This window comes from Embiotoca jacksoni, unplaced genomic scaffold (genome assembly GCF_022577435.1).
Source record: "Embiotoca jacksoni isolate LCO1_2020_lvr unplaced genomic scaffold, fEmbJac1.0.p SCAF_53, whole genome shotgun sequence".
NCBI lineage: Eukaryota > Metazoa > Chordata > Actinopteri > Embiotocidae > Embiotoca > Embiotoca jacksoni.
The window spans coordinates 1875065-1903031 of NW_027185407.1; the positions used below are offsets into that span (position 1 = coordinate 1875065).

A 27967-nucleotide genomic window follows, 5' to 3' on the forward strand; every position below is an offset into this window, starting at 1 on the left:
ACAAACTTTACGCAGGAGGACACTGACATACTTGTCCGTGAGGTTCAGACTTGTAATCACTGAATTTATGGTAATATGAGCTTTGAGTGTGCAAAATGTACTTTCCAATCATTATTAAATGGCCTAAACTGCCGTGCTCCACTTCCCTGACCTTTCGGTGTCACACTCCGTGGCCTCGCACAGCTGGCTAAACTAAACCGGATGACTGGGTTTAGTAATATTCTTGATCCTTTATGTGCAATTCAATAGCAATGCATTTGTATTATTGACACCAAAGTTACATTACCTGAGCACAGTTTCACCTACAAAAGAATGTTGTTTGCACCTAAAGAAACTTTTTAAAATTCTTGATAATTTCAAGGACTAACTGACCTTCATATCTTCAAGTACTGATGAACTGTCTTTGCTTAGCTGAGTGGTTTTTGTTGGTCTCAAATGCACTAAGAAGGCAAGAAATTCTACCACTTAACTTGGACAAAGCTGACCTGTTAATTAAAAAGCATTCAAGGCTAATAGTGTGCCACGTTGTCATTGACACAAACAGAGGCTACTTTTAAAGATACTCAAATTAAAAACATATTGTACTTGTCTACATGTAGAATAAGATGCTTAAAAAACAAAAATGGTAAATCCCCAAGGCTTATGTAATGTATACCAAAGTTATAAGAACTATATATAAGCAGTACAGGGTTTTTCAGAAAATAATATAATAATATAGATGATAATAATAATAATAGAAAACTAACAAAATGTGAATAAAGGTCAAGAGGTTCCTCTGTTACAATTAAGATCAATAATAATTATAAGTGATTGAAATTAGAAGGAAACATGGTGAAAGAGAATGACATCTCAGAGGTTTATGAGAGTTATAAAAAGGAAAGTTTATGTCAACGGCTCATTTGCAGAAACGTAGAATCTTGTTTTAATTTTGCAATTCGACAAATAAAAAGAAAACATTATTTCAGAAGATCTTCTCCCGCATTTCTAGACTGAGTGTGAGTCCATCTTCTCTGCAGGCTTAAGTGTACATTGAAACGTACATCCACTGAAAATAAAGAGAGATTCAGTATATTAATGGGGTGCAACTATTAAAAACTAAAAGTTTGTCTCATTAAGATTTGTAATATTTATATATATATATATATATATATATATATATATATATATATATATATGCACAGTTTAAATTAACAGCTGTGGTTTGTGAAAAGTAATAAAAAGGAAGATAGAAAGTCCTTCATCACCTCTGTCATATGAAGTTTCATGGCTTTTCCATCAGACAACTGCTTGAAGATTTCTGTTGAACAACACAAACTTTATCACCTTGAGATAAAATGTGAGAAGCTTGAACATTTTTTTCAACAGGTTTCCCTCTAAATGAAAACCTTTTAATCTTCCCAGTGTGACATAATATATTTTCTGTTATTTACAAGGCAGGCTCAGCAAACGTAGACTCATAACTACAAATCTGTGGTCATCATTTGTCACTTCACTCACTGTTCATGCAGTCCAAGCGAAGGACGAGACTGATGAAGTTCTCCAGTGTCATGTGGCCAGAGGAGGCGCCGTAGCGCAGAGCCATCAGGTTGAGCATGTCATCACTGACCTTCATGCCTGACACACACACACACACACACACACACACACACACACACACACACACACACACACACACAATCCCATGTCGTTCACATGTGTAATTCACACTCGCAAAAGATGCAAGTTTAAACGTTTGACCGTCATTTCAACATCAGTCTCAAATCTCAGGTTAGGCGTCACAAGAAACTACCAGCCAGCGACGGATAAGTTGCTGAAATCTCTGGACATCGAACGGCAGTCTTGGCTGACGCACCTCTACAGTGATAATCGGAGATGGTGCTTGTGGACGGGCAGACTGGAGTTGTGGTGGATATTATTAAAAAGGAAGACTAGACTGGAACAAAGGCTGATTGACTGATGGTCAAAACCTCAGGAGGACGAACAGAGTCCATCCTGGTTGTGGAGCAGCGGACCAGGTCATAGGTTGCCCATTGAGTCCACATGAGCCTTAGCGAGCCTTGTGGGGACACCGTGGAGCATCGGGAACATTGAAGTGAACCATGAGCAGGTCTACCTGAAGCTGTGAACGCGTTCCTCAGCTCACTCAGCGACAGCATTCCTGTTCGTGACACATCAGTGCGATAGAAGAGGTCCTAGAAAAAGAAAACAAAATCTTTTCTGTCCACATGTAGATTCACATGTAATAATGGTACAACAATACTATACAGCAAAGTTATTGAAAAATTCAGTTTTTTTAAGTCCAAAAGTCTTTGTTATCTTTACCTTGTAAGTCATGACTTTGTTCCACAGACGGAGGAATTCCTCAGTGTTCAGTTTGCCTGTGATTGATGTCTTTTAAACCAACGTTAAGGTCCACACGTCTTGGCCTGACCTTTTACATTAACTACCAATTAGGTAGCAGCTCCTCAAAAACCTCGCATTTTGCTTCAAACCAGTCATCTGGGCATTATGAAACAACCTTTGTTAAATATGCTCTGGTCTTTATATCTGATCATTTCTCCTGCATCCAATCTTAACCCGTTGTTCTGAGACAGTCGGCGTTATTCACTCCTGGGCATTATGTTTTAATGGTCATAGTGTTTTGGTTCATCTTATGTTTTATGTACAACCCAGTTTCACAAAAAAGGTTGGGACTGTGTAAAATGTAAATAACTGCATGATTTCCAAATCATCTAAACCCACATTTAATTGATAATTGGGTTTTATTTGGTCTATTTCCAATTAAAAATATGGGTTTACATAACTTGCAAAAAAAACATTGCATTGTTCTTTAAAATTGACATGTTTTGTTTTTTTTCTGCAGCACCTAAGCAGCTTAAAGTATGAATCTGAGGAATGTCCCAGTCATCAGAACAGGATACATCCATCAGAGCGACCATGCTGCGACAGGCATCAATGCTGAAACCTCCAGATTTCAAGTCTCCTAAAAAAAAAGCAGTAAAAACATGTCAGCAATATACAAATCTTTGAGTTCTTTCATTTAGCACCTTAAGAGTATTTTAAAGTCCGAACCTTTCAGGATTTTTTCATTCAGAAGCCTCTGGAGCTGCTCACCATCCACTTCTTCAAACTGGAAATAAAAAAGAGAAAATAGAGACAGTGGTAAACTTTGTGTTTTGCAGGATAAATTAAAAAAGGGCGGGGGAAAAAAAGTAGTCTGGTTCAGTCTCTGAACTCTTATTAAAGTTTAATCAGCCACTCTGGTGGTTCCTCGGTGGTTAACTGCGTTTGTCTCCTTCCCTGTGATTGGACGGTTAGTGCAGTGTTAATATTTTTCAACTCTCACTGACCGGAGAAAGAAAAAAAAAAAACGAAAAAAAAAAAAAATGTGAATGCGCCAGAACCTCATCAAGCTGCTGGCGTTCATAAAAAAAATGTATAAATAAAAAAATATGCTGTACTCAGGAAAAAGGCTTTGGTGGACGCTGTAGGTAGTTGCAGCGGTGGCAGATTGTCAGCAGGTTTCGGCGCATTCTGATTGGTTAAAATTAAGCCGAGGTCGACGCCCAGCATGCTGGAACGACTGCTAACGATTCTCTATGGACGGCGGACAGACCGGAATATTCATGAGGTGAAAATTATTCACATAATGAAAATGGGCCTGGTTGGCACCAGGCGAGGGAGGAGGAGTTAATGAGAGGGATTACACAGACCCGAAACAGTAAAGTTATGTGCCATATAAATACATTTTTACTTTGCCCAAAGTTGACGGCATTAAAATCAAAGCAATGACTCATTTTGTTTTGCATTCTCTGAGGGTTTCTCACTACAACTGACCCTTCACATTACATGCGATCTTTGCTCATGCAAAGATATAAATTAGTGCAGTAAGATATGAATTAGTGCAGTAAGATATGAATTAGTGCAGTAAGATATGAATTAGTGCTGTAAGATATGAATTAGTGCAGTAATATATGAATTTGTGCTGTAAGATATTAATTATATGAATTAGTGCAGTAAGATATGAATTAGTGCTGTAAGATATGAATTATATGCATTAGTGCAGTAAGATAGGAATTAGTGCAGTAAGATAGGAATTATATGCATTAGTGCAGTAAGATATGAATTAGTGCTGTAAGATATGAATTATATGCATTAGTGCAGTAAGATATGAATTAGTGCTGTAAGATATGAATTATATGCATTAGTGCAATAAGATATGAATTACCTTGTCAGAGTATTGGCGGAAGATGAATTTCTTATTTTCATCCTCCTGTTCATTCTTCACCTGTTTGGGCTGAAATGTAAACATTTAAAGGGAAATCTGAAAAGACCAGCGGCCATTTATACACTAAATTAAAAGCAACGGCAAAATATATTTCACATAATACTGTAAAATGTAACACGAGAGGCAAGATCAAAAGAACAGCAACAATAATGACGATGCATTATTTATTACTCACCTTTTTCACTGTCTCGTGTGTTTGGTCACCAGAATTCTCACTGAGGAGAAAGAACAATATATATTATATTTTCTCTTTATATAAAACAGCAGTAACGTGTCACATATGCAGATTAAGTTTTGATAATTTAGCGTCAGACGGTGTGTGTGGTCGTACTGGCAGCGGGTCTCTGCCCTGGAGTGGATGGTCAGGATGAAGGAGGCGGTCTCGTTGGCGTCGAAGGTGGACGGCACGATCAGGTATTCAGCCGGCTTCAGCACAAAGAACTCCATCACCTCACGAGCATTCAGGAAGATCTCCGTTTTGACGACGGGTGCGTGGGTCCTGAAGAACGAGGCTGGGAACTTCCCCCTCTGTGTCTTATCCTGAAATTATACATATTATATTTCAGTTCTTCTACATTATTTTTAAAAGTATGGAAAACTTTGGAATAAAATAGTTCCTTACCTTTTCAGTCAACTTCAGTGGAAATGTGTTCATGTCGGGGGAAAAAATAACTTATTTCAATTTAATACGTTTCAGTTTATTCAACTGAAAAATATCAAAACATCCTAAACATATAAAAAAAAAATCAGATAGATAGATAGTTACTTTATTAATCCCCAAGGGGAAATTTTTTCGCTACAGCAGCATTTATAGATACAGGAAATAAAATAAAATAACAGTAAAAAAATATGAAATATAAAAATGCACAGTATATACAATAAAATAGAATAAAATAAAATAGAATAGAATAATTAAATTAAAACTAACTAAACAATAGTGCAAAGTTTTTAATTTTTTTTATATTATATATATATATATATATATATATACACCATATATAAAATTATAAAAGGTTAAAACAGATGATGTGGTTCAATAAGCTCTTTGAGATAAGATGGAGCTTTGTAAGTCAGTAGTAAAATATTAAATTCTATTCTAGATTTTACAGGAAGCCAATAAAAACAGGAGAAATGAATAAATCGGTACTCTCGCTGCAGCATTTTGGACCAACTGCCGTTTTTTTTTTAATGACTAATTTGGACATCCTGAGAACAAGGAATTACAGTAAACCATCCTGAAGGGGACACATTTTCTGCATCACGCTGAGACAAGACGTTCCTGATTTTATTAATATTCTGTAGAGTAAGACAGTTTGCTTTATTTGTGCATGTGCAGCAACTCTTTTTACCATCTTATGGGAAATTCCAACCGTAATTTATGATTTAAAAAAACAAAAACGTATTCACTCCTTTGTTGCTCCTTTATGCTGCTGTAACGAGGAAATAACCCTCATGGGGATCAATAAAGTCTTATCTTGTCTTTCTACTTAAACCTGTCTCGCAACCCAACAAACAGGTTGCACGGATTTTGAATTTGGTCGTCCATCCTTCAGTTACTCAGCATATTCTGTCCTGTGATAATACCAAGACTCACCATGTCTGTGAGTCTGTCACTGGTTGAATGTTCAGTTTCTGTTCTTCAAAGCTGATGACAACCTTTCTACTAAGGTTCAGAGATTTCTGCTGTTTTTATTCTTTTCAGACAAAACTTTTGCTGCAGCATTAATATGTATAAATGTATAATAAACAACAAAGAGTAATATTTACCTCAAATATAGAGAATCCAATGTGGAGGTTTTGCACCATGTGTCTGTTCCTCTTGTCATGTTTTTGCATGAGAGACACCAGCATGTTTTTCTCCTCATTTCTCTGTGAAGATCCACCACAAACCATAACTCGGTACTGTGGATTAGTCCAGTAACTGTCTGGAAGACAAAGAGAGAAATCAGGTTTATTTGCATGAGATATAAAAATGAAGAGGTCAAAACCTCGTGGATACGAGCGCAGCGTTCTGGTGCATGACGTTGATCACTGGTTTGTGTTGTTATTGAGAAAATATGGTTCTATGAAAAATACTGCTCTTGTAAAGTCTTATCTAATCTTACCTTGCAGCCCTTGACACTGTTTATGATGCTTTACTCTTCTTATCTTTCACAGTAACAATAGCTCTTATAATGCTTATGGATGGACAACTTCCAGAGACAAAAACCCCAAACAGCCTAAAGTCCAAAGAACCAGACGGGAGGAACGGACGTTCTGTTGTCGAATTTAGTTAATTATGGTGGAAGTGTAAAAAAGTTCTGCTTGTAACCACGGATGCCCGTAGCCTACTTGAAAATAAAGGTATTTTTTCATATCAGATTATGAATAAAGCAATGGTGTTAACAAATAAATAGCTTGTTGTCCCTTTGGTCCAGTTAGCAATGTTAAGAGTTGTTGGTTTTGTTTCAGGATCTCAGAACTGAATGTAATTTTATCATTAAAATTACGATATTGCACAGTTGCCATGATAAGTTCAATATCAGGACTCTTGAAGCGAATTCCCCTTCTGCATTCATTTGGTAATTTTCTATGGAGCATTTTATTCTGCAGCTTTCTGCAGTGTGTGCACATGAATAAAAAGGTAACAGAGATCTGGGTTTCCTGTAAGTCTAATAACTTCAGTGTTAATCTCTTGGTTTTGTCTAAACACAATCAGTCTTTATGATTATTATTATTATTACTATTCAACTTATATTAGATATACATCTGAAATGTGGTTCCTTTTCTAGAGCTTTAAAGTTCTAACGTGGTTTTCTTTCTGATCTGATTACCTCTGTTGTTCATGCAGCCTCCAGCGGTGGTTCCTGCAACCCATCGGCCTTCATACATGGAGGTCTTCCAGTGTCCAGAGGAGTTTCCATCAAGGAAGTCTGGAGTCAAGCCGCAGATGTCGAGCTCTGTGTAGAACTTACAGAAATCTTCCAGGGTCATCCTGTTGAATTCACAGTGGAATTTTTGATATTCATTTCTCATCTGGATGTGATGAAAATATGAAAGCCTAAGTGCAGTATACAATTTACAAAGAAAAAAAACTAAATTTGTGACTAAGTTTGCTCACCAAAACTCTCCATCGTTGTCCACTGTCAGGCACATATTACGGTCTTGAGAACTCACAGTTTGCCACAGAGAGGACCTTGTTGACAGTTTGTCAATGAGAAAGAGAGAGGACAACATTTTATCATCAGTTTTCAACATTCAGAGAGAGGTTACAACATCTGTCCTAAAGCAGAGGGACACACAATAAAACAAAATAACTGAAGATGCATTTCTATTCCTATTCAAAAATGTACAACGCCTCCACAGAAGCCAGGGCTAAGCCAAGGGACTCACTTTAAATGTAAACAGTTGCACCTTTTCACTACCTAGATGGCCTAGTTTTACAAGATAATTTGCTTTCCAGCTGTGAAATTCATCTTTAAGTTTTAAAGTCATGTCTTGGTAAACGGTTGTTCTCACCGATCGCTCCAGTCTCCGTTCCACTCTCCTTTACCCCAGGGGTTCAACACACGCACCAGGTGTACAAGCTGCCCTCGGCTCATCATCTGGCCACCAATCATCACCAGAGACATGACCATTATTACCATGAATGTAAAAATGTTGCAAATATATATACATACATTTTATTTTCAGTATTATATGAGTGCCGTTAGACTCCATGTGAAATGTTTCAAGTGCAATACTTTACCTGTTTGACACCTGTCAGAGTGTAGGCATGGCCTTCGACCAATCCATTCGGCAATACACTGTTATCACGTTTTTCCTGCAACCCAACAGCATAAGGGCATAAGGCAGTTTATTGTCATTGTAAAAAATACAACAAAATTGAGTTGGCAACTCATCAGTTCAATAGCAATGAACAAGGTAATATATATATAAAAAAACAAGATAAAACAGGCATTGGTGGCTTTAAAGTGCAAGGCAGTGAATTGTCAGTGTCCTTTTATGACCCCTATTCAATATTTATTGACTCAAAGTGTCTGAATAACTTTCAGGCTCTCAACCGTTAATATGCAAGACAAAGGTTAGTTAATACCACACTAGCTAAACAGTGTTCTTCCTTTTAAAGTCTTTCAACGGACATACAGTACTTCAATAGGGCATGTCTGATTAATTAATGACGTGTTCAGCAAAGGTAACAAAGGTAACCACTGTGTAAAAACCGTATGTTTTACATTTTGTCTCATTGTGTGTGTGCAGGGAACAAAATCCATCTACAAGCACACAACACTTATATCTCATTGTTTACTGTAACACTATGTGCTATGCTAAAAAAAAGGAAATCAATAAATTGGCAATTATCCATCTAACCCGCCTTAATTCCACCACAAGATTTCAACATGACTTGCTCTGCCCATAAGGATGCAACTGAAGTTCCAACCTGTCTTTAGTTGACAGCATCTTTCTGATGGCTCTACAAGCACTTTACAAGATCACTGTAGCTTCTGTGTTGTATATTTCTACGTACCCCTGGTGGTGTACTGCACCCCATCAGTGTGTTGGATTGACCAGCTCTGCACATCAACTCCCACAAGTCCGGAGGAGGCTTGGACAGGTTGACACACATGTGCACACCGCCGGTGAAGTCCATCATCGCCTCTGAAGGAGTCCCAGCTTTCATGTCGGTGTAGGAACCACAGACCCTGAGATGAAGGGGATCCATTTTTGTTTACAGATATTTTCATTAAAAAAAACAAAAGAAAACTCACTTCAGTCTGAGAAGAAGTGTCCTTTACATACTTGGCATAAGCTTTCTCCAGCAGAGCCGCCCAGAATTCATTTTGGTCTTTGGCGTGAACGCAGATTAGTCTGCCGTTGAGTGTCGGCAGCTTGTCATCGATGACGACGTCCATCCACTTCCCAAACCTCCAGAACTACATTAAAAAAAACAGGGAACATAACACTATGATAACTTAAAGTTCTGTGGCAATACATTGTCAATCTTTTCTTTTTTTGAGCAAAAAAGTAGATTCTCACGAGGCGATTGCACTCAGAGAAGCTTCTAATAACCACAGCTCGCACAACTCAGACAGGAACGGGCCACAGATGGAGCTCATTTGGCTGTTTGCACTTGCAGGCTCATTCTTTTGGTCCCTACCCAAACCTCATGACCGTAGATGACGGGAGGAACGATCATCCACTGTAAGCTCAGCTAAAATGCAAATAAAGTCTGATTTCAAAACGGAAAATATTCCTGGTAAAAATAATAACCAGTATTTTTTATATTTACCCTGAAGTGAAATAGTCCGCAGTAGTCTTCCTCAAAAACTTGCTCAAGGGGGACGACTTGTTTGAAGATGTGATTCTGGAATGTCAACGCACCGAGAGACGCAAGAAACCAGCAGTTTCCTGTTAGAAAAAAATATTTGAGTTGTCAGGAAGTATCATGCAGGCTCAACAGTAGCATGTTGTGAATTAACAAATTTCCATACCAAGTTGTCCCTGATTGAAGTCAAACCTGGAGACTCCATCAAGTATAAAGGATGGATGCGGAGCAATTTTCTAAAACAGGGAGAGAGCTGAAGAGTTAATCAAACCTTTTAAATATGAAAAAGACAGGTGCAAACTTTACCAGTTTATCTCATGCAGTACTTGCACATATACTTACATTCTGTATGTGTACAGAAAAAAATAATATTTTAATAACAACGGCCAAGATATCAAGTCATAGAAAAAGTTTTAAAAATCCATAAATCCTCTGTTCAATATGCAAAACGTTGCATTTTTTTTAATTCAGCTGATGTAAATATGATGCTTTAACCATCTGAATTCAGCAAACCAACGGCCATCCCTCATATATTAGTCACAATTCCTTCTTTGTACTTCTGTGCCTTCCGTGTAGCACAGACATGAACTGAGCTTAGCTGTGTCAAACCAGACATTATTTATATTTATGTGGTGATAATTCTGTTTATTTCATGGGTGATCTGACCACAGAGATTTTATCGTCCTTTATTCCACCGGTAAATAAACTTAGAGAGTCTGAAACTTGAGGTACGACAAGTCATTTAAGCCATATAAGCTGAAATCTGAGCTTAAAAATGACGGTAGCATTGCTTACCTCTCTCTTGACACTGTTCAATTTCAGTCTTAAATTGTTTATGTGTTGCTGTTTCACATATTAGTGGTGAAACAATTCATTTTTAAAATTATTTTCTGCTGTTATTTTTTTTTTTTCCGATGCAAATATGTGTCACAGTTGCATTTTTGTCTGTGTCAAGAAAAGAAAAAAAAACAAAAAACAGATGATTTTTGTACTGACACTGTCAATCTAAACCGGAAAGCATCTCTGGAGCTGATTCAAGAAAGTGTAAAAGAAAGTATTGTCATTTCAAATGTGTCAAAATGTGACACTCAACCAGAGACTGTATTTAAACTGTGGGAGGCAAAAACAGGGAGAATGTGCAAACCTCACTCAAGCCTGTCATGCACTTGAGTTTGAATGCAGAACGATGCTGCGAGTTGAAAATGCTGAAACTACATCATGCAACATGCTCGGTTTTTATTCTCAGCTGTATGGAAACACTCACCGCTGGTCTGAGCCACACCACGCGGGCCAGGTCCGACGGCTCCAGCATGCCCTGGCCCAGGGAGCTCCTGTCAGGTGGGAACGTGTTGTCGATGAACATGATGCCTTCACTCAGGCAGTACGTTTTCAGCTGCTGGTAGTCTTGGCCGAAGAGCTTGTCGGGGTTGGTGATGCTCCCATAACCGTCTTGCTTTTGACGAGTCTCCATGATGTTCAGACAAACACCGGGAGGAGGCATGGCTGTTGTGTTTGGGCTCTGCTCACAACGATTGAAAAGATTTCCACTCACAAACACACTCGTAAAAAAAGAAAAACGTCAGAAAATGTTGAGAAAATGACAAAAGTGTTGGGTTGAGGTCAAAGTAACGATGGAAGTAGGACAAGTAGGTGTTTCTCCCACAACAAGCATCAGTCAGGTGATGGCACACTTTATCCCATTTATGCTCAGAGCGGGACAAATGATAAAACAGTACAATACAAGGTATTTTTGTTGTATGGGCATCAAATGAAATGCAAATAAAACATATTGTGTCAACAACTTCATATGATTTTTATACTTAAATTAAAAAAAATCTGCATTTGATTTTATGTGTCCACTCATTCATTCAGGTTTTACTTTTTAATGCGTCACCTGTCTGTATCAGACACCTCACATGTACAAAAGCCCGTCTAATAAACGCTGTTCAATTTCCTGCAGTCCAAAAGAGAACAATTATTTAATCTGCAAGTGTAAAAAAATATATATATATTAAGAGCATTTCTAACAGTTTATCTTCACAACAAAAGATGCATGTAGTCGAAACTCAAATCCACCAAGGATCACAAAACACAAGCCTCTTCCAGTATAAAACTACAACACGATAACATTGAGATATCTGAATCAACCAGTTTAAAATATAGAAAGATGATCTCACCTCACTGGCTGAAGAGAAATAAAGTGCCGTGTGGTGGAGGGTTGGTGGACCAGAGTGGACAACGGAGATTCTCCAACACTCTTATGCTTGTTAACGTCTGAGGCCACCAGCGTTTGTGTGGTTTCCTTGTTTCTCACCCCAATATGTAAACTACCTTTGAACAAACCTGTAATCAGGTGCAGCTCAATCCTCTCACCGCTTCTCGCTGCACGTCACCGTATGACTAACAGAAAGAATGATAGAATAATTTTCACCCCAACGACACTGCAGCCAGTTCCTATTTTATGACTCCACACAGTGTTTGCTCTTTTATTACATTTACATTCATCCTCAGAGCTGTGGAGAGGCTGTCAATGATTAGTCGAGGAATAAAGATGTCACATTAACAGCGCTGACTGCTTACAGTATGAATGCTCTGACTGTGCACTGTGTGCAGTTGACTGTATGTCGACCAATGTTTTCATAGTGGGATTAAGATCAGATTCATTTATGTTGGTTTGGTCTGTGTTGCCATTAATAAACCAAGTTAACATTGGTCAAGTTAAAATGCAGCGAGCAGCTTTCAGTTATTGATTTCCTCAGTGCAGAGAATCAAACTGAAGCATTGATTATCTGTGAACACTGAATTATTTCTTACACCCATGTTGAATAACCCTCCAATTATTACTGTCAGGCGTTCGAAACCAAAACTGAATGAGAGGCAGATTCTTCAACTCCTGATTTACAAAACAAAACAACAGGTCAAAATTTGTTTCTTTTTTTGTCGTCAAAGAGGAACAATAACTGTAATGACATTTAAGTATGTGTTTACTAACTTCAATTGTTCACCTATTCCCTGAAGACTTTCTTCCCATCAAAATCGTCATACAGATGCAACTATTACCCTATAAAGTTATTTACTTTAATGAAGAATGATAGATTAAGTTTGGTCACTATACTCTCACTTTAAGTCAGTCAGTAATCTTCAAAGTAATAAAAGTAATATTCAGTTGTGTGTCCACAAGATGTCACTACACTGTGGACCACCAAAAGATAACTTTATGAACTCATGAGATAAAACACCAGTAAGGACAGTAAACGATTCAATTTAATGTGGTTTGACACAGAAAACCTTGTTAAAGGATATTCATGCGAGTTCAGTAATGCACTTGATTTTTTTTGGTGTGTTTCAATACCCTGAGCCTGTTCTGTTTGATTTTGGTAATCTGAGCTCCTCCACCCTGAAAACTATGTGTTAAAAACACAAACTGACAATGTTTTCTTGATGGTCCTTGAACAAAAACAAAACAAGAACCCTGAATGCGCCAATCATCCTCTTAGTTTTTGCTGTGTATCAGTGGGAGTGTCTCTCTCTGTTTAACCCTGCGAAGATGTGCAGGTTAGGTGGAGGTGAAGTGCCACATCGACCGCCGGTCTGACTGAAGGCTATTTTTCTGTCTCTGTCTGCGTACGATAGGCGGCAGCACCGAGTGAAAGTTCGGCTCAGGTGCGGCTTCGCAAAGGAACATCGGCTGCTGACAACCGTCTCCTGAGGCGTTCGCAGGCGTTACAAAAGTTCTGGAGCTTCTTCCCACACTGGCTGATCCACCCAGACTCAACTCTTACTTCCTGTGGCAGCTGAGGTAAGAGCTTCATGTCATTTACATTTTAAAGAGGTTAATTTACACGTTCACTTAGTATTGTCATAAAGTCTATATTGTTATATTTAAGACACTAAAAAAATACTTTTTGTGTGACTTGAATGACAACAGCGGGAGATCAGACGTGCAGGTGGGCTGCACTCATACTTCTTGAAATGGGTTATTTTTAAAACAAGAAAATTCTACTTGAGTCCTTGATTTTTCTGAACATAAACTTAAAATATTGTATAATGCAAAGCTAGAATCAGTGAATGCATCTCTCCTCTTTGGCACTTGTGTCGAGTTGTGTTTTGATTGTAAATCGCTTTTCTGTTTATATTTTCTACTGAATTTTGTGCATTACCATGAGCAGAATAAATACAAATTAAATGACGGTTTAATTCTGAGTTTGAGAATTTGAGAAACCTATTCACCTTTCTCAAATTTTCAAACTCAGAATTAAACCATGTGGAGAACAAATTTTAGTACGAGGATAAATATCAGCTCCTATTGATCTATTTAGTCTCTATTTTAGAGCTGAAAAAAAAGACTTCAGAGCAAAAAATTAGTTTTTTGTGTGATGCTATAGTTATATCTGGCTGAATCTGCTGTTTCCATCTTAGTATTTGAAAAGGGGAGTTTTGCAGTTTGAATGGGTATTAAGAAAAAAGTTTAATATGGACACTTTTCTGTTTGTTTTGCACAGCTCTCAAAACCTGCAGCAATGCCTCCGCCGGGTGTGTGCCTGAACATCATCAACGCTCGTCACATGAAAGATGGCTATGGCACCATCAGTAACCCCGAGAAGCTCCACAACCAGGACTTCCAGCAGCTGAAACAGTACTGTGTCATCCGACAGGTGAGATACATCGACGAGATGTTCCCCCCTGACAGAAGATCAATCGGACAAGGGTTACTGACGCCGTCCGACCTGGCCCGAGTGGTGTGGCTGAGACCAGCGGTGAGTACTGCGTCTATTTGAATGAATTGTACTTAGGGTTGGAGTTTAGGGTTCGGTTGGGCCGAGGATTGGAGGTTAGGCACCTTTGTTGTGTGTCTGTAAGTGCTGCATGTATAAATGCAGCTCAATACCACACCATAGAGTTTAATGCACCCATCTGTCCACCAGTGGATACTGTGTCAGTGTCACGCTTTGCTTGCCTAAGCTGTGAAAAGTAAGATTTGATTCAGGTTAGGAAAAGATCATGGTTTGTGGAAAAATAAGTCATTTTGCTTAAATAACATCACATATTTAACATGGGTTACTTTACGCCTGCTATCTAAGTTAAATACATTCTGTATGTATCTTACGTTACTTAAAAGAAATCCACGTTGACACCAGTTGTACGGGTGAAAGTCCTGTGACTTTATTACTTTTTGTTCTTTCTCATTTGAGCTCTATGAAATGACTTTCTTCTTCTCTTTTGGTCATACATGCGTTTACTTTTCACAGCGAGACGAGGCCAAATGTGACACTGACACTGTATCCTCGAGTGGACTGAGGGGCGTGTTTCCTAGATCAACTTATAAAGTTAAATATGTCAAGGATTTGTTTACAACTTGTCTCTGCTGTTTCAGAAAGTCATCCCCAATCCATCCTTTGTTGTTGACGGGGTCTCGAGGTTTGACTTTGGTCAAGGCATGGTTGGTAAGCAAACTGCTTTCTATACTATCATCTCTTGTTTCCATCAATACCATGCAAGTTCAGAAAAGAGGCAGAAAACAGAATAAAGTGCAGGCTGACTGAAGTAGATGTGTGTATAATGAATTGAATGTCCAAATAGCTAAAAAATAACACCGGGATCACAGTGAATTCACCCAGTAATTTGTATTCACTGTGTTTAATACGCACGAGGAAGCAGGTAAGACTGACTTTTTAACCACTTCATGTGAAGCCTTTGACAAGAAATATCCAGGTGATCCTGCAGAACCTGCTACTGCATGAATTAAATATATCTTTAAAATGGAGAAAACAATTGTTATATACATCGAAAAAAAGATGAAATGTCGTAATCCATCATTCCGACATCTGTCCACTTATTTCTCAGGAAACTGCTGGTTTCTTGCATCTATCGGAGCTCTGACGTTCCAGAATCACATCATGGACCAAGTTATTCCCTCTAACCAAACATTTGATGACGACTACTGCGGGCTGTTCCACTTCAGGGTAAATAGCGCTTTGTCATTTATAGAAGTGACAGCAGCTTGATTTGCTTCTGTGCATTTTAGAGAAGAATCGATATTTCAAAAACTACTGAGAGTAAGATGGGAAGTTCCACTGCCGTAAGCATCGTATCATCATATTGCTGTTTTTGTCTCGGTTTAGTTCTGGAGATTTGGACGATGGGTGGATGTCGTCATTGATGACAAGCTGCCAACAATCGATGGCAGACTAATCTTTGTCCACTCCAAAGACCCAACTGAATTCTGGCCTGCTTTGCTGGAGAAAGCCTACGCCAAGTATGGAAAACCAATGTATTACTTCTCAGTTATAAAATGTACTTACTTTTGGGAGGTCCGTGAAAGTAACTTCACGCTTCCTTGTGTCAGGGTGTGCGGTTCCTACTCGGACATGAATGCTGGGACTCCTGCCGAGGCCTTGGTGGACTTCACCGGTGGGGTCCACATGTGCATCGAGATGTCCGACGCTCCTCCGGACCTGTGGGAACTAATGTGTAGAGCAGGCCAATCAAATTCACTGATGGGTTGTGGCACACCGCAGGGCGTGAGTACAAATATACACCACACAAACCCCCACAGATCTCCCTGAGCCGCCCTCATATATCCTCAACAGCGGCACACTTGCTGATTTTGGTAGAACTAGATTTCACACCTGTTGCATATTGTACACGGTTACACCTGATGTCCATCTGAGTCTGTTCTGGGCTCAAACATACTTCAGTACATACAGAGCAGCAAGTGTGACACCACGCCACCCTCAAAGACCTCCTCCAGCGCAAATCAACTTTGTTAACATGTCCACGTGTTTTTAAATACAATGAGACAGAATTACAAGCAAAATATAAAATGAGCTGAGCATTTCTGTTTTGGAGCTGCAGCGTATCGCTAATACAGATTCAGACAGCCATGTTTTAATACATCACATACCTGAGGAACCAATCCCGTCACGGTGGTGCTTTTCATACCTTCTGGCTGCCAGCTCGAGTTGTAGGCGAGCAGCAGAGACTCTTGGCATCTTTACAGATCAACACGTACTAACATGAGGTGAAGAGTTTCATCTGAGGAAGAAGAGACAAATTTAGGGGTTTAATCAAAGCCAGAGGAGGAACTTTAAACAGAGTAAAAACTGAAATCTGACATTTAAAAACAGCATTTAACAGAGTTTTCTATGATATAACTTTTATAAACTCTACAAGGATTTAAATTAAGTAAAAAAAATTTTTAAAAAAAAGTGCAAACATTCACGTCTTTCAGGAAATGTAGTAACCGAGTATACAAGATTGCAGCTCATGGCTAAACATGCAAAAGTTGGAGGTTCGTGAGAAGCAAGAGACACCGCCCTGCTTTTTCATTTGTGTAATTAAAGCATAAGTAAGCAGTGCACAATACTTAGTGAAAGTATGTTGAATGCATGACAAGTTTACGAGAACAGAGATGAATGCAATTGAATGTCAAGTTTAAATGTCAAGATACTCCATTTTTTTTTTTCTGAGAGTAAATCTCTAAATACATTGCAGTACTTTTTGGTGGGAATACTGACAAAATACTGTACAGTTTAGTAATCTGAACCTTCGACACTGAACTCGAAGTGGCTCCACAGCGTCTTTGCATTCTTAGAGTTTGTTTTGGATAAGTTCCTGGCAGTACATGATCTCAAACAAGACAGAAGCAGCATTTCTCTTTCTGAAAAAGTCAAGTGGAAAAATGTGAGGCATGATCCGCTCTGATGAAGTGTGGAAGTAGTTACTCCAGTGCACACGGTCTTCACATACACTAATGCAGTTTGTTTTGAATGAGTTTGTACATAATTTCCACACTTGGCTTATTTTGGAAGTTTTAGAAGTCATTCATTTGTCAGCAAGTCGACTTATTGACAAACTTCTGCCGCAAATGTTTGTTTTCCAATAATGATCCAGGCAAAATAAAAGCAAAATTCATCTAATTTAATTTCTGTACAAGTGAAATTTATCGAGCTGACACAGACTGATCACTTCAGTAAGTAGATATCTATATCTATATATAGATATATATAGATATAGATATAGATATAGATATATAGATATAGATATAGATATATCTATATATGGAGAACATGGTTGCTAATTCACTGATTAATAACGTACAGAAAATCAAATGCTGGTTTTCTTGAATTGTTAAGTGTTGCACAAGACTACTCGATTATATTCTGTATATTTATATTTTGTAGAAGACATCTGAAAACACTGTGTTACCAAATGGACTGGTCCAAGGCCACGCCTACACCGTGACAGGTGTGAAACAGGTAAAGAATTGCATTTGTTTAAAAAGGTATTGCAGCAGAAAGTATATGATAATACAGTAATAATAGAAGTTATTCTACCGGCAGCCAGTATGTTTTTAAAGGTTCTACTGAAGCTTAACGCCAAAAACAATTCAGTTTATCTGTCAAGTTCTAGGTTAATAAAATGTGCACCTCTACTGTAAAGCAGGATCTATTAATGTAATGTAGTAACGTGGTGACACTGGTGTTTCTCTGGTGATGGTCGATGGTCAGATGATGTGCCGCGAGCAGCTGGTCCGCCTGGTGCGTTTGTGGAACCCCTGGGGCCAAACCGAGTGGAAAGGAGACTGGAGTGATCGGTGAGCGCGACGCCGACACGCAGGGACTCTGATTTGCTGCTTTAGGAGATAAAATGTTGAGATTATTTAATGCTGAAATATCACAGAGTTTTCCTGAATATTTTGATATTCGTGATAGCTAAAGGATATTTTGATTAAAGCCACAAGAAACATTTCTGTAATTGTGTTGCAATTATAATCTCAAACTGGTTGCATCAGTTCAGAGAAAAACAGGAAAGCTACGCTTCAGCTGTTTCTGAGTGATGGAATTAAAAGGTCAACTTGTTTGTTTAGAGAACGCACAACACCTCGAGGCTAATACAGTTGCATTGCTTCTCACGCAACCAAAACTTAGCACAGTCTAATATGGGTCTTTACATGACTTGTAGTTTGAGAAAATAGCTGTGTGGTCTGTGAAGTATAATCCCGTGAGATCTCACAAACTTGTTTGGGCAGTGTTCACTTCTGAATGACAGTGACATTTTGCCAACTGAAACAAATGAAAGCATACACGCAGAGGATTTCACAACTTTAAGCCTTTCCATGAAACTATAATTACGCTAATAATCACACATTTCCTCGAATAACCGCTGTGGAATCTGTTGGTTTGTCAAACGCTCCACTGGAGCTCCACTTAATGACACAAGTGCCTGAAGGCATTGAAAGGAGTGCAATATTGCACATTTACTGAATAAAGAGTGCAGACTATAGAAAGTATTTAAAGATGCCAGATGTGATGGGAGAGGTCCAGAAACAATCCCACACGTTCCTCAATGCAGCGACTCTGGTTTGTAGGAGTTCGACCAAACAATGGACAGTTTTCAACCCCGACCTGAATTTGTAGTCACTTGTAACTCCAGGTGGAATTACAGTGTTGTATATTTTGGAAAGCGCAGCATTCTCTTGTCAATTAATTTAACAGAGATCATTTTACAGATGGTTTGTGGCTTGGCCGTGAAACTGTTGCAACAAACTCTCTCTTGCAAAAGAACCAAAAGAAATCTGCTGCAAGCGCTTGACTTACAGGCACTTTGTCAACTGGAGATGTCCATAATTTCACATGTCTGTATCATGCATACTTAAAGAAAAAATATACTGTAGCAAGGTTGGGGCTACCGGGGTCTCTCCTGGACACAGATGACACGCTCTGCCGTACGTTCAGGTGTAAAATGCTTTTATTTGCTCGGCCCATACACCAATGTCCTCGTGCAACCGCTTCCTCCTCAGCCTCCTTCTCCCTGCTCCCTTTATGGGGGAGAGCTCATCAGTCCACATCCGGCTCAGCTGTGCTCATTACACCTGCCCGGCACCGTTCCCTGAACCACTCCTCCCACTCTCCAGCCCCTGCAGCTGAGCTAACCACACCCCGCCACCACATATACGTTATACTAATTTTAATTATTGGGATTTATAACAATATCATTCTCCTCTTTTCCCCCCCCCCCCACTGATAAATTCTCTATAGGTCGCCTCTGTGGCAAACTGTGAGTCCTCAAGATCGAGACATGTGCCTTTCAGTCCAGGACAATGGAGAGTTTTGGTAAGCGCGTCATGTCAAACAGTAATTTCCAAAACTGCAGGATTAATTAAGATAAAGAGTATCAACTACAAAATGTCAGCAAAAAACAAACAAATAAAAAACAACTTTTGTGTAAAAATCTCTAATCAGTCAAACCACTTGAAACAGATTGTTTAATATCTGTACCTAAAAGAGTGAAAAGTCAGTTTTTACCTAGTTGTATGCAACCAACACAGCGTTAACAGTATATTCAAATGTATATTTTGATATAGTGCCAGTGTCTACATTTGTAGGGGAGAGGTTATAACAGACACAACTGGACACAACTGGAGCTGCAGGGATACCTTCAACTGCAATTGTAAAAAATAAAAACATAAACTATTTACAAATGTTCTGTTCAAACTCTCATTCTAAGTTATCAACATGTAAAATATTTCACACAATTAAAACACAATTTGTGGATTCTTCTGATCCAAACGTTCAGGTGGATTCAGTTGTTGAGGTTGTAACAGGTTGTTTTTTTTGTCAGATCGGTCCAGTCAAGTCAGTTTAGTTCAAAAGAGGTTCAACCAAAAAAAATAGTCCAAGATGTGGGACTTTATCTGTCCTACCACACCGGTGCACTCGGATGAAGGAAGGACCGTCTCCTCCGGGGAGCAAACGGTGATGTTGGTCCAACTCCTCAGGGTTAAAGGTGGCTCGCCATCTCCTTCGTCAAGGAGAATCCAAAACCAAAATATACAGAGTTTTCCGGGTAACTCAAAAACCTAACCTGTGTAAAAAATAAAAAAAATTAAAAAAAAAGCTATTACATTACATTTCATTTAGCTGACGCTTTTATCCAAAGTGACTTACAATAAGTGCATTACTGCATGGCATTATAAAATTTCAGTCTTTACTGAAAATCACATCCAAATTCTTAAAGTCCTACTGGAATACAACAGTAATCAAATGAACTCATTGGTTTCACTGGACAGTATTTCTCTTTAGTCATCATGAATTATGATTTTTAAACATTTTAACTCTGAAACGAATGTGTTTACTCTTTAAATCATTTGCTAAACATAAATAAAGCACATTACATGCTCACATTCTTTGAATTAAGATCATAGTTTAAATGCACGTGTGCAGCAGTTTTCTTAAAGAGACAGTACATGTTATCATGAGCACGAGGAGCCATAACAGACAGCATTGCTGCAATATAAATAACACAACACAAGTAATAACAACTAACGAGCAACAACTGGGCTTCGACTCACGCTTTTCTCCACCAGGTTATCGATGTAAATTGTGCTCCTTTAAGTACAGTCCAACATGTGGAAAGACTTATCTCACATACACAGTTTTCTTTATGTTTATTTCGCTTAAGGAAGTTTAGTCTTGAGCTGTTCATACCATCTTCACTTCTTTGCTCAATTTACTACCTGGAGGGATGGGACTTAACCTCCTCCTCCAATCAGAAATCGGCATTGCCCGTATAGCTAGTATGATTGACACATTGTTTAGCAAATAGAAAACAACTAAGGAAACACGTTACCAACCGCGCATTTTTTGCTGCTGGGTTGCATCTACAAAGAAAAAGTAAAATATAGCATATATTATTTTCAGTGGATGCTGTTTCAAACAGTATCTATCTTTATTGTTTATTTAAAGACACTCCCACTAATTTGAATTATAATTTGCATTGAAACTAAGTATGTTATTACATAAGAAAGTCGGCATTAGCTATAAAACAATGATGTATTTATGCAGTTTGCATTGCACGATTTACTTCAACAAATTGATATCGATTTTCTTTTTTTCTTTTATGGACAATGAGTTTGTGATTTTGGCCATCATGAAGCAGTATTTCACGTTTTATCTAAATGAATGTGTGCTTTCAAGGATTACCCTGGAAGACTTCTGCAAGTACTACACAGATCTGGACATCTGCTGCCTGTGTCCTGACTTCCTTGACGGGAACTCTTCTTGTCACTGGAAGACCTCCTTCTACGAGGGCCGATGGGTTGCAGGGACCACCGCTGGAGGCTGCATGAATAACCTCGGTACTCCCACAATATCTGGATTAATGAAAAACGGTCTCCTAGAACACAGTTTGAGCATTTTCATTTAATAATGCTTTTAAAACTTAGAGTTAATAAATTCATTTATAAAAGCATTAATAAACATATAGAGATAAAATGCTCCCTCTTTGCTATGTCTGTCTACTGTTTACATCTGTATTAAGGTTTGCAAAGCCTGCTGCAGCCCTCCTACCCTCTCCTGACCTTATCTTAATATGAAGATAAAGTAGTGGCTTTTTGACAGTCATGATCTACTTTTTTTTAAGTACAGTTCACATAATTTGGAAGATGTTAACAGGAAATATTAAACATTTCTGGGGTCAGTGTGTCGGCCTGTAACGGGGTGTCAACTTTAGCCGTTATATTCGCTTACATTTTGAAAAATTAATAACATACAAATAATTTCAAATTAGCTAGTTCGCAATGCACCCGTGGGTATACATACAACTGGATTACTTTGATACTCAAAAGATATAAAAATCTGTATTCGACTATCTAATGAAGGCAAAATGCATCCAGAATACTTTAAAGAAAACTGGAACCTGAAAGTGTTCAAGCAAGAAACAAACTTTATAAAGATGCTCTGAAGACACTCAAATGGCAAAACTAGCAAAAAAGTAACATTTAAACACAAATGTAAAATTAATTCCATTTTAAGATGAAGTATTCCTTCATTATTTAATAAGATGAAATAGATTAAATAATAGATTAAGATAGGACATTTTTATTATATTATCGTTTAATTGATAGATTTTATACTAGCTTTTTTAAAGAGGTGACCATGTTCATTGATTGGTTGATAATAAATTAGTCAATTATTTCAAAATCTGTAATTATTCCAGTGTTTTACACCAGAGTTCATAGCAGAGAAATGATATTTAGCTTTTTGTTTTTCACATTCTTAATCCCTGACAGCCTCAGAACAGACACTTTCCTGGTATCAAAACAACTTTCATGAAAAACAAATCCAAAAACACAGAGATACTTCAGTTTAAGCAAACACTATATATTTATTTATTTATTACTGTTAATATTTCAGGTTTTATCCAATCCCACATTGTGATTAAGCGCTGTATGTGACCAGTTGGCAATCTTCTAAATTTTTTACAGTTGACTATTGAAGTTTTAGCTTTTTAAATGAATCAACAGATTCATCATAGTTATGGCAAAATGCTAAACTGTCTCCCTCTTTGCCTTCCAGAGAGCTTCTGGACGAATCCACAGTATCGGGTGAAGATTGACAAAATGTCCAGTGAGTGCAGCGAGACTCTGGGTGAAAAAAACATGTTGGTGTCTCTCATGCAAAAACCCGACAAGAGGAACCGACGCCTGGTTCTAAACCTCCACATTGGGCTGACGGTATTTGAGGTAAGTATTACTCTCTATTATTTCTGTCTTACTTCGGATGGACAACAGATTTTGAAAAGAGTCAAACTAAATTAATGATTTCATGATATTCACTGGGAGTGTTTTCATGTTTTCATGATGCTCGGATTTCACTTGATCTTTACTGATTGTCCCTAAACGTCTCCTCTTTTCTTTCCTCTGATCTCCTCCAAGGTCACTGAAGAAGTGAGTCATATTTTTAGCCTAATTTTCATACAGAGTACACATTGACCTCCCAAAGATGAACTGCAAAGAGATGAAATATGTGTTTATGATTGACATTACAGTACAGGGCACAGAGGGGGAAGTTCCCAGCCTCGTTCTTCAGCAAGAACAGACCCGTCACCCAAACTAAAACCTACATGAATGCACGTGAGGTGATGGCGTTTGTGATGCTGAAGCCTGGTGAATACGTGATTGTGCCGTCCACCTTCAATCAAAATGAGACGGCCTCCTTCATCCTGACCATCCTCTCCAAGGCCGAGACCCACGTCCAGTAAGCCAGAACTCACTAATTACCCTTTAAACACTAACTTACATCCATCAGATCTGACTTCCACATGTCAGAGATACAGAGGGACTGGGATTCGTAACTGTCATTAACTAAATGTAATTACATGAATCTACTGTCTCTTGTCTTTTCTCTCAGTGAGAACTCTGGTGGCCAAGGCCACGAACACATGGACGTAGACGAGGTGAACGAGATGTAGAAATACAGGACGTCGTTCTAGCCTCGGGTCAATACAGCTGACATAATAACGGGTTAAATCCTTTCATTTTTGATCTTGTGATCCAGTTGGAATATATAGGGTGACGTTAATTCAGCATTGTGTCACTGCAATATTGAACCACACTCTGATTTTTATATAGATTACTTTGATAGAATATGACACATACAGACAGTATGTGACATGCTGTGTATTCATTGATCTGGAGCTGAAAGAACTCGATCTTTTGCAGCACACACCAGCGGAAAACGGCAAAGATGACGAAAACAAGAGAACACTGTTCCGTCAATTCTCTGACAAGGTAACTCCTGTCTTATTTTGGGAAATATACTTAATTGCTCTTTTGATTAGAGTGAGATTATATATAAAAAAAAAAAAAAAAAAAAAAGTTGACTTGAAGGTAACCATCATCATGACAAGAAACGTGTGAGTCTAATCAGTTTTTCCTTGTTTTCATTGAATTTCCAGTATGACGAAGTGGACGCTGAGCAGCTGCAGAGGCTTTTAAATGACAAAATCCTGAAAGGTTTGTTCTCTAAAACTAACTAAACTAAAACAATAATTCTGTGTAGCGCTGTTTTGTGGCTAGGTTTAGGCAAAACTAAGGATCCTCATGTTTTTTTTTCTACTTTAATTCAGGAGATTTGAAATCGGGAGGCTTCAACATCGACGCCTGTCGCAGCATGGTCGCTCTGATGGATGTATCCTGCTGTGTGATATTCACTCTGAATTAGTTCACACAAAACACATACGTTGGGTTTCTCTGTTTCAGCTACTGATTTCTTAAAGGACGAATCTCGCACAGTAAGTCCAGTTAAATAAAACACCGGTGCATTACATGCCAAAACCTGCCTGCCCTTTTATTGGCTTTAATACACACAAAGAGATTTAAATGTCAGGCCGAGGCGTGAGGCGACATGCACGTCGTTCATTCCTTAATACTTGGATCAAAAGACATCTATCACTGGCAAACTAAATGGGGAGGAATTTATCCGTCTGTGGAAAAAGATTGCCACATACAAGGTAAGAGGGAGGAAGTGAAGGTTAAACATTTCATGAGAAAATAAAGAGAAAGGCTTCTTAAAGAGTGATGTATGACTGCTCATTCCATCCTCAGCACATAACTAACTGTTTTCTCTTTACTCAGGATATTTTCTACCGTTCAGATGTTTCACAAACAGGGACACTGTCACTGAGTGAGCTGAGGAATGCAGTCATGGCTGCAGGTAGATGATCTATTAGTTATTTTTTTTCTCATAACTGCTGGTTGTATAAATAGGACACTGTTCTCCAACAAGTTCACCATATCAACGGGATGTATATATCAAAGCTGCCTACACAACTCGTTTCTGCCCCCAAGTTGCCCCCCCCCCCCAAAAATCTGTTTTTGTAAGTAAAGTAAAATTGCCAAGAGAGCAAGAAGTCAAATGGCTAGGAACATACTTAGATTGTAAAATAAAATGAACAATGTCATGTAGAGATGAACAACAATCCTTATTTCTTGGAGCTTAATTTATATTCTGTATTCAAGTGTTAGCACTCACTGTCATAATGATATCTTAAATAGATTAAGTAAATTACTCTTTTTACAATTTTACATGGTGGCTAGAAACCTCATAAACAACAACAGCACTAATATAAATCATACTTTCATCTTATCCACTGTATGTTAATCAGGGAAGAGGATCAGCGATGACATTCTGAATCTGATAGCTCTGCGTTACGGCGCCTCCTCTGGATACATTACACTGGAGAGCTTCATCAGTCTCGCCCTTCGCTTGGATTGCATGAAGCGTAAGTAAAAAACAAATATTACTGTAAATACAAAAGCAGCCGTAAGTGTGAAGTTCTGTCATAACGTCTTAAACATTGCCTTCACAGTTTCACAGTGAAGTAATACGAATTTGTGTCTTTCCTAACAGAAATCTTCAAACAGCTCAGTGATGGAAGTACCATGAATCTTCGTGAACAAGAGGTGATTCAAGCTAATAAGAAATGTGCACTTAGTTTAAGGTTTTAACCTTCACAACCTGCGCAGCTGTTAACTTCAGACAGACAGACGACCTTGTTTCAAGAACATAAATTATGACATCATTTTCATGGAAGTTATCTGAGAACATCTTTGAAGATGTTGTCTGTAGGAGATTATGTCATGCTTGTACTACATTTCTATTTTTCTGTGACGCAGTGATCGTGATGTTAATCTGCCCTCCAGATATGGTTAACATGAACAATCTTTCTCTCCTTTATTTACAGTGGATGTACCTCGCGATGTACACTTGATCTGACAGAGAAGATGAACGGCAGGATTCAGCAGAAAGAAACCATAAATACAAAATGTGTTCTTCTGCAAACGAGCTATTACTGAGATATTATTGAGGAAACTGAACAACAGGTAAATACAGAAACACGCAGAGCAGCAGACAGGCTGCTTATTTCCTTTAGAAACACAGAGACGGTATGACTGTGTCTCATGAGTGTGTTTCATCCTAATCAAGGTAATACTGACATGTTACAACCAAAAAATGTCGGATGCTGTGTAAAATGTAAATATAAACAGAATGTGATGCTTTACAAATCAGGCAAACCCATATTTAATTGAGTTATATGATTTGCAAATCCTTGCATTCTGTTTTTATTGACATCTTACAAGGTGTCCCAACTTTTTGGGGTTGTGCATTTGTTACAAACGATTTGTTTTGCACACAAAAAATAAAACTAAATATGGATTTAGAGAACTGTATGAAAAAAATTAACAGGATCATAAACACAAATTTTGTATCCACAATTAGTGTCTCAGTGTTTTTACACCCCAAAATAAACACAGTGTGTGGCCTGCACCTCTTTCAGTCTTTTTGCTCTTTCTATTTTCATTTTAAGTGGGTTGCTGCAATTTGTGTTTCATGGTTGTAGTGTTTTGTTTTTGTGAAGGTGTAAGGTTTCTGTATGTCTGTTAGCCCACCTCTAAGATCCACAGTGACATATTAAGAACAGCCTTTCCCTCAGGATGAGTTGAGTTACTGCAGTGATCTCTTCATTTTTAATGTAGCGCCATCATTGGGTTAGACTTTGATTTATCCAAAACTTACTCTCTTGTGCAAATATTAACATGCTAACTTGTTCAACTAAGATGGGGACCATGTTAAAAGTTTAACTGCTAGTTATGCATTTCATAGCATGCTGACATTTAGCTCACAGCACCCCCATGTGGAGCTTTGATTCTTATGACTGTAAACTTGTTACTGCAATTTTAGGTGGGACTTTATTTCATTACTTTGTACTTCACAAGATAAAGAAATTATCTAAAAAGCTGCAGTGAGCATAATTGATTAAAAATTACATTTCAGGGAGATTGTATTACTTTTTTATAACCCCTTTTTGGTCCTTATAAAATAATCCATGTAAAATGCTCAAGTCCTTTGTTTTGTTTTGTTTTTTCTGTTACAGCCTTATCTGCTCGAACAAACAGAGGCACTAGATATATTTATTAGAATGCATTTATTAATTTAGGGAAAAGCAATACAGTTTAGATTATAACAGATATGACAGTTCATTTGATTAATTTATTCCTCATACACATTAGATTTTGTTAATAATGATTGAACAATGATTGTTAATGATTATAATTAGATTATTACTTAATATATATTTAATAAAGGTGCAATGAAGCAATTTCTTAAAGTGTAAATAAATAACAAATAATATTAATGAAAAACACTCAAGATTTGAGTGTTATTGAAAAATGTGTTGAATCATCATTGATTATTGGTGAAGCTGCTGAAGTCACGTGTGTTTAGGCTTGTTGTTGTAGCATTTGGAGCACAGACATCAGCAGAGCAGCCAGGAATATGGATGTTTGGGATTGTGCAAGCTTCAGCCCCCCACTGGTGGTTGGACCTAAAAATCAAAGCCCAAAACATGAATTTAGACTGTATTCACCAAAAAATGTATAATTTCTTTAACATTTCTGATCATTACTCACGTGACTAAAAAAAAAAATCCCTGAGCAACATTAACAAAATAAAATGGCAGTTTCGACATAAAAAGATTATTAAAATAATTAATGAATTAATTAATTAGTTATTAACTGCCTAAAAAGTTAC

The 27967-nt window shown here is 38.0% G+C and overlaps 3 protein-coding genes across 3 annotated transcripts in view; 1 reads left to right on the forward strand and 2 right to left on the reverse strand.

The window, feature by feature from the left end:
* Nucleotides 1–975: 975 nt before the first annotated feature.
* On the reverse strand, nt 976–11810 carry LOC138212169 (calpain-1 catalytic subunit-like). The gene is made up of 22 exons (XM_069172459.1): nt 11771–11810; nt 10858–11112; nt 9760–9829; nt 9558–9676; nt 9068–9201; nt 8796–8970; nt 8016–8090; nt 7787–7872; nt 7389–7463; nt 7102–7262; nt 6056–6213; nt 4911–4922; nt 4620–4828; nt 4464–4503; nt 4229–4297; nt 3073–3130; nt 2922–2983; nt 2323–2391; nt 2114–2192; nt 1498–1614; nt 1245–1297; nt 976–1045 (listed from the first exon to the last, which is right to left on the reverse strand). The coding sequence occupies exons 2-22, from the start codon at nt 11092–11094 to the stop codon at nt 1019–1021; spliced, it is 2085 nt and encodes a 694-aa protein (XP_069028560.1). The 5' UTR covers nt 11095–11112; nt 11771–11810; the 3' UTR covers nt 976–1018.
* Nucleotides 11811–13345: 1535 nt separating this feature from the next.
* On the forward strand, nt 13346–27251 carry LOC138212182 (calpain-8-like). Its single transcript, XM_069172475.1, has 22 exons — nt 13346–13392; nt 14096–14350; nt 14968–15037; nt 15438–15556; nt 15716–15849; nt 15940–16114; nt 17777–17851; nt 18104–18189; nt 19634–19708; nt 21572–21732; nt 22952–23118; nt 23311–23322; nt 23424–23632; nt 23786–23831; nt 24097–24165; nt 24333–24390; nt 24504–24565; nt 24819–24887; nt 25012–25090; nt 25542–25658; nt 25787–25839; nt 26121–27251. The coding sequence occupies exons 2-22, from the start codon at nt 14114–14116 to the stop codon at nt 26145–26147; spliced, it is 2100 nt and encodes a 699-aa protein (XP_069028576.1). The 5' UTR covers nt 13346–13392; nt 14096–14113; the 3' UTR covers nt 26148–27251.
* Nucleotides 27252–27408: 157 nt separating this feature from the next.
* LOC138212159 (uncharacterized) overlaps nt 27409–27967 on the reverse strand; it is a gene marked incomplete at its 5' end in the record, with an annotated part of 47836 nt that continues 47277 nt past the window's right edge. The window contains one exon of the mRNA XM_069172443.1: nt 27409–27761. Coding sequence (XP_069028544.1) covers nt 27658–27761 — 104 coding nt within the window. The remainder of the gene's footprint in view (nt 27762–27967) is intronic.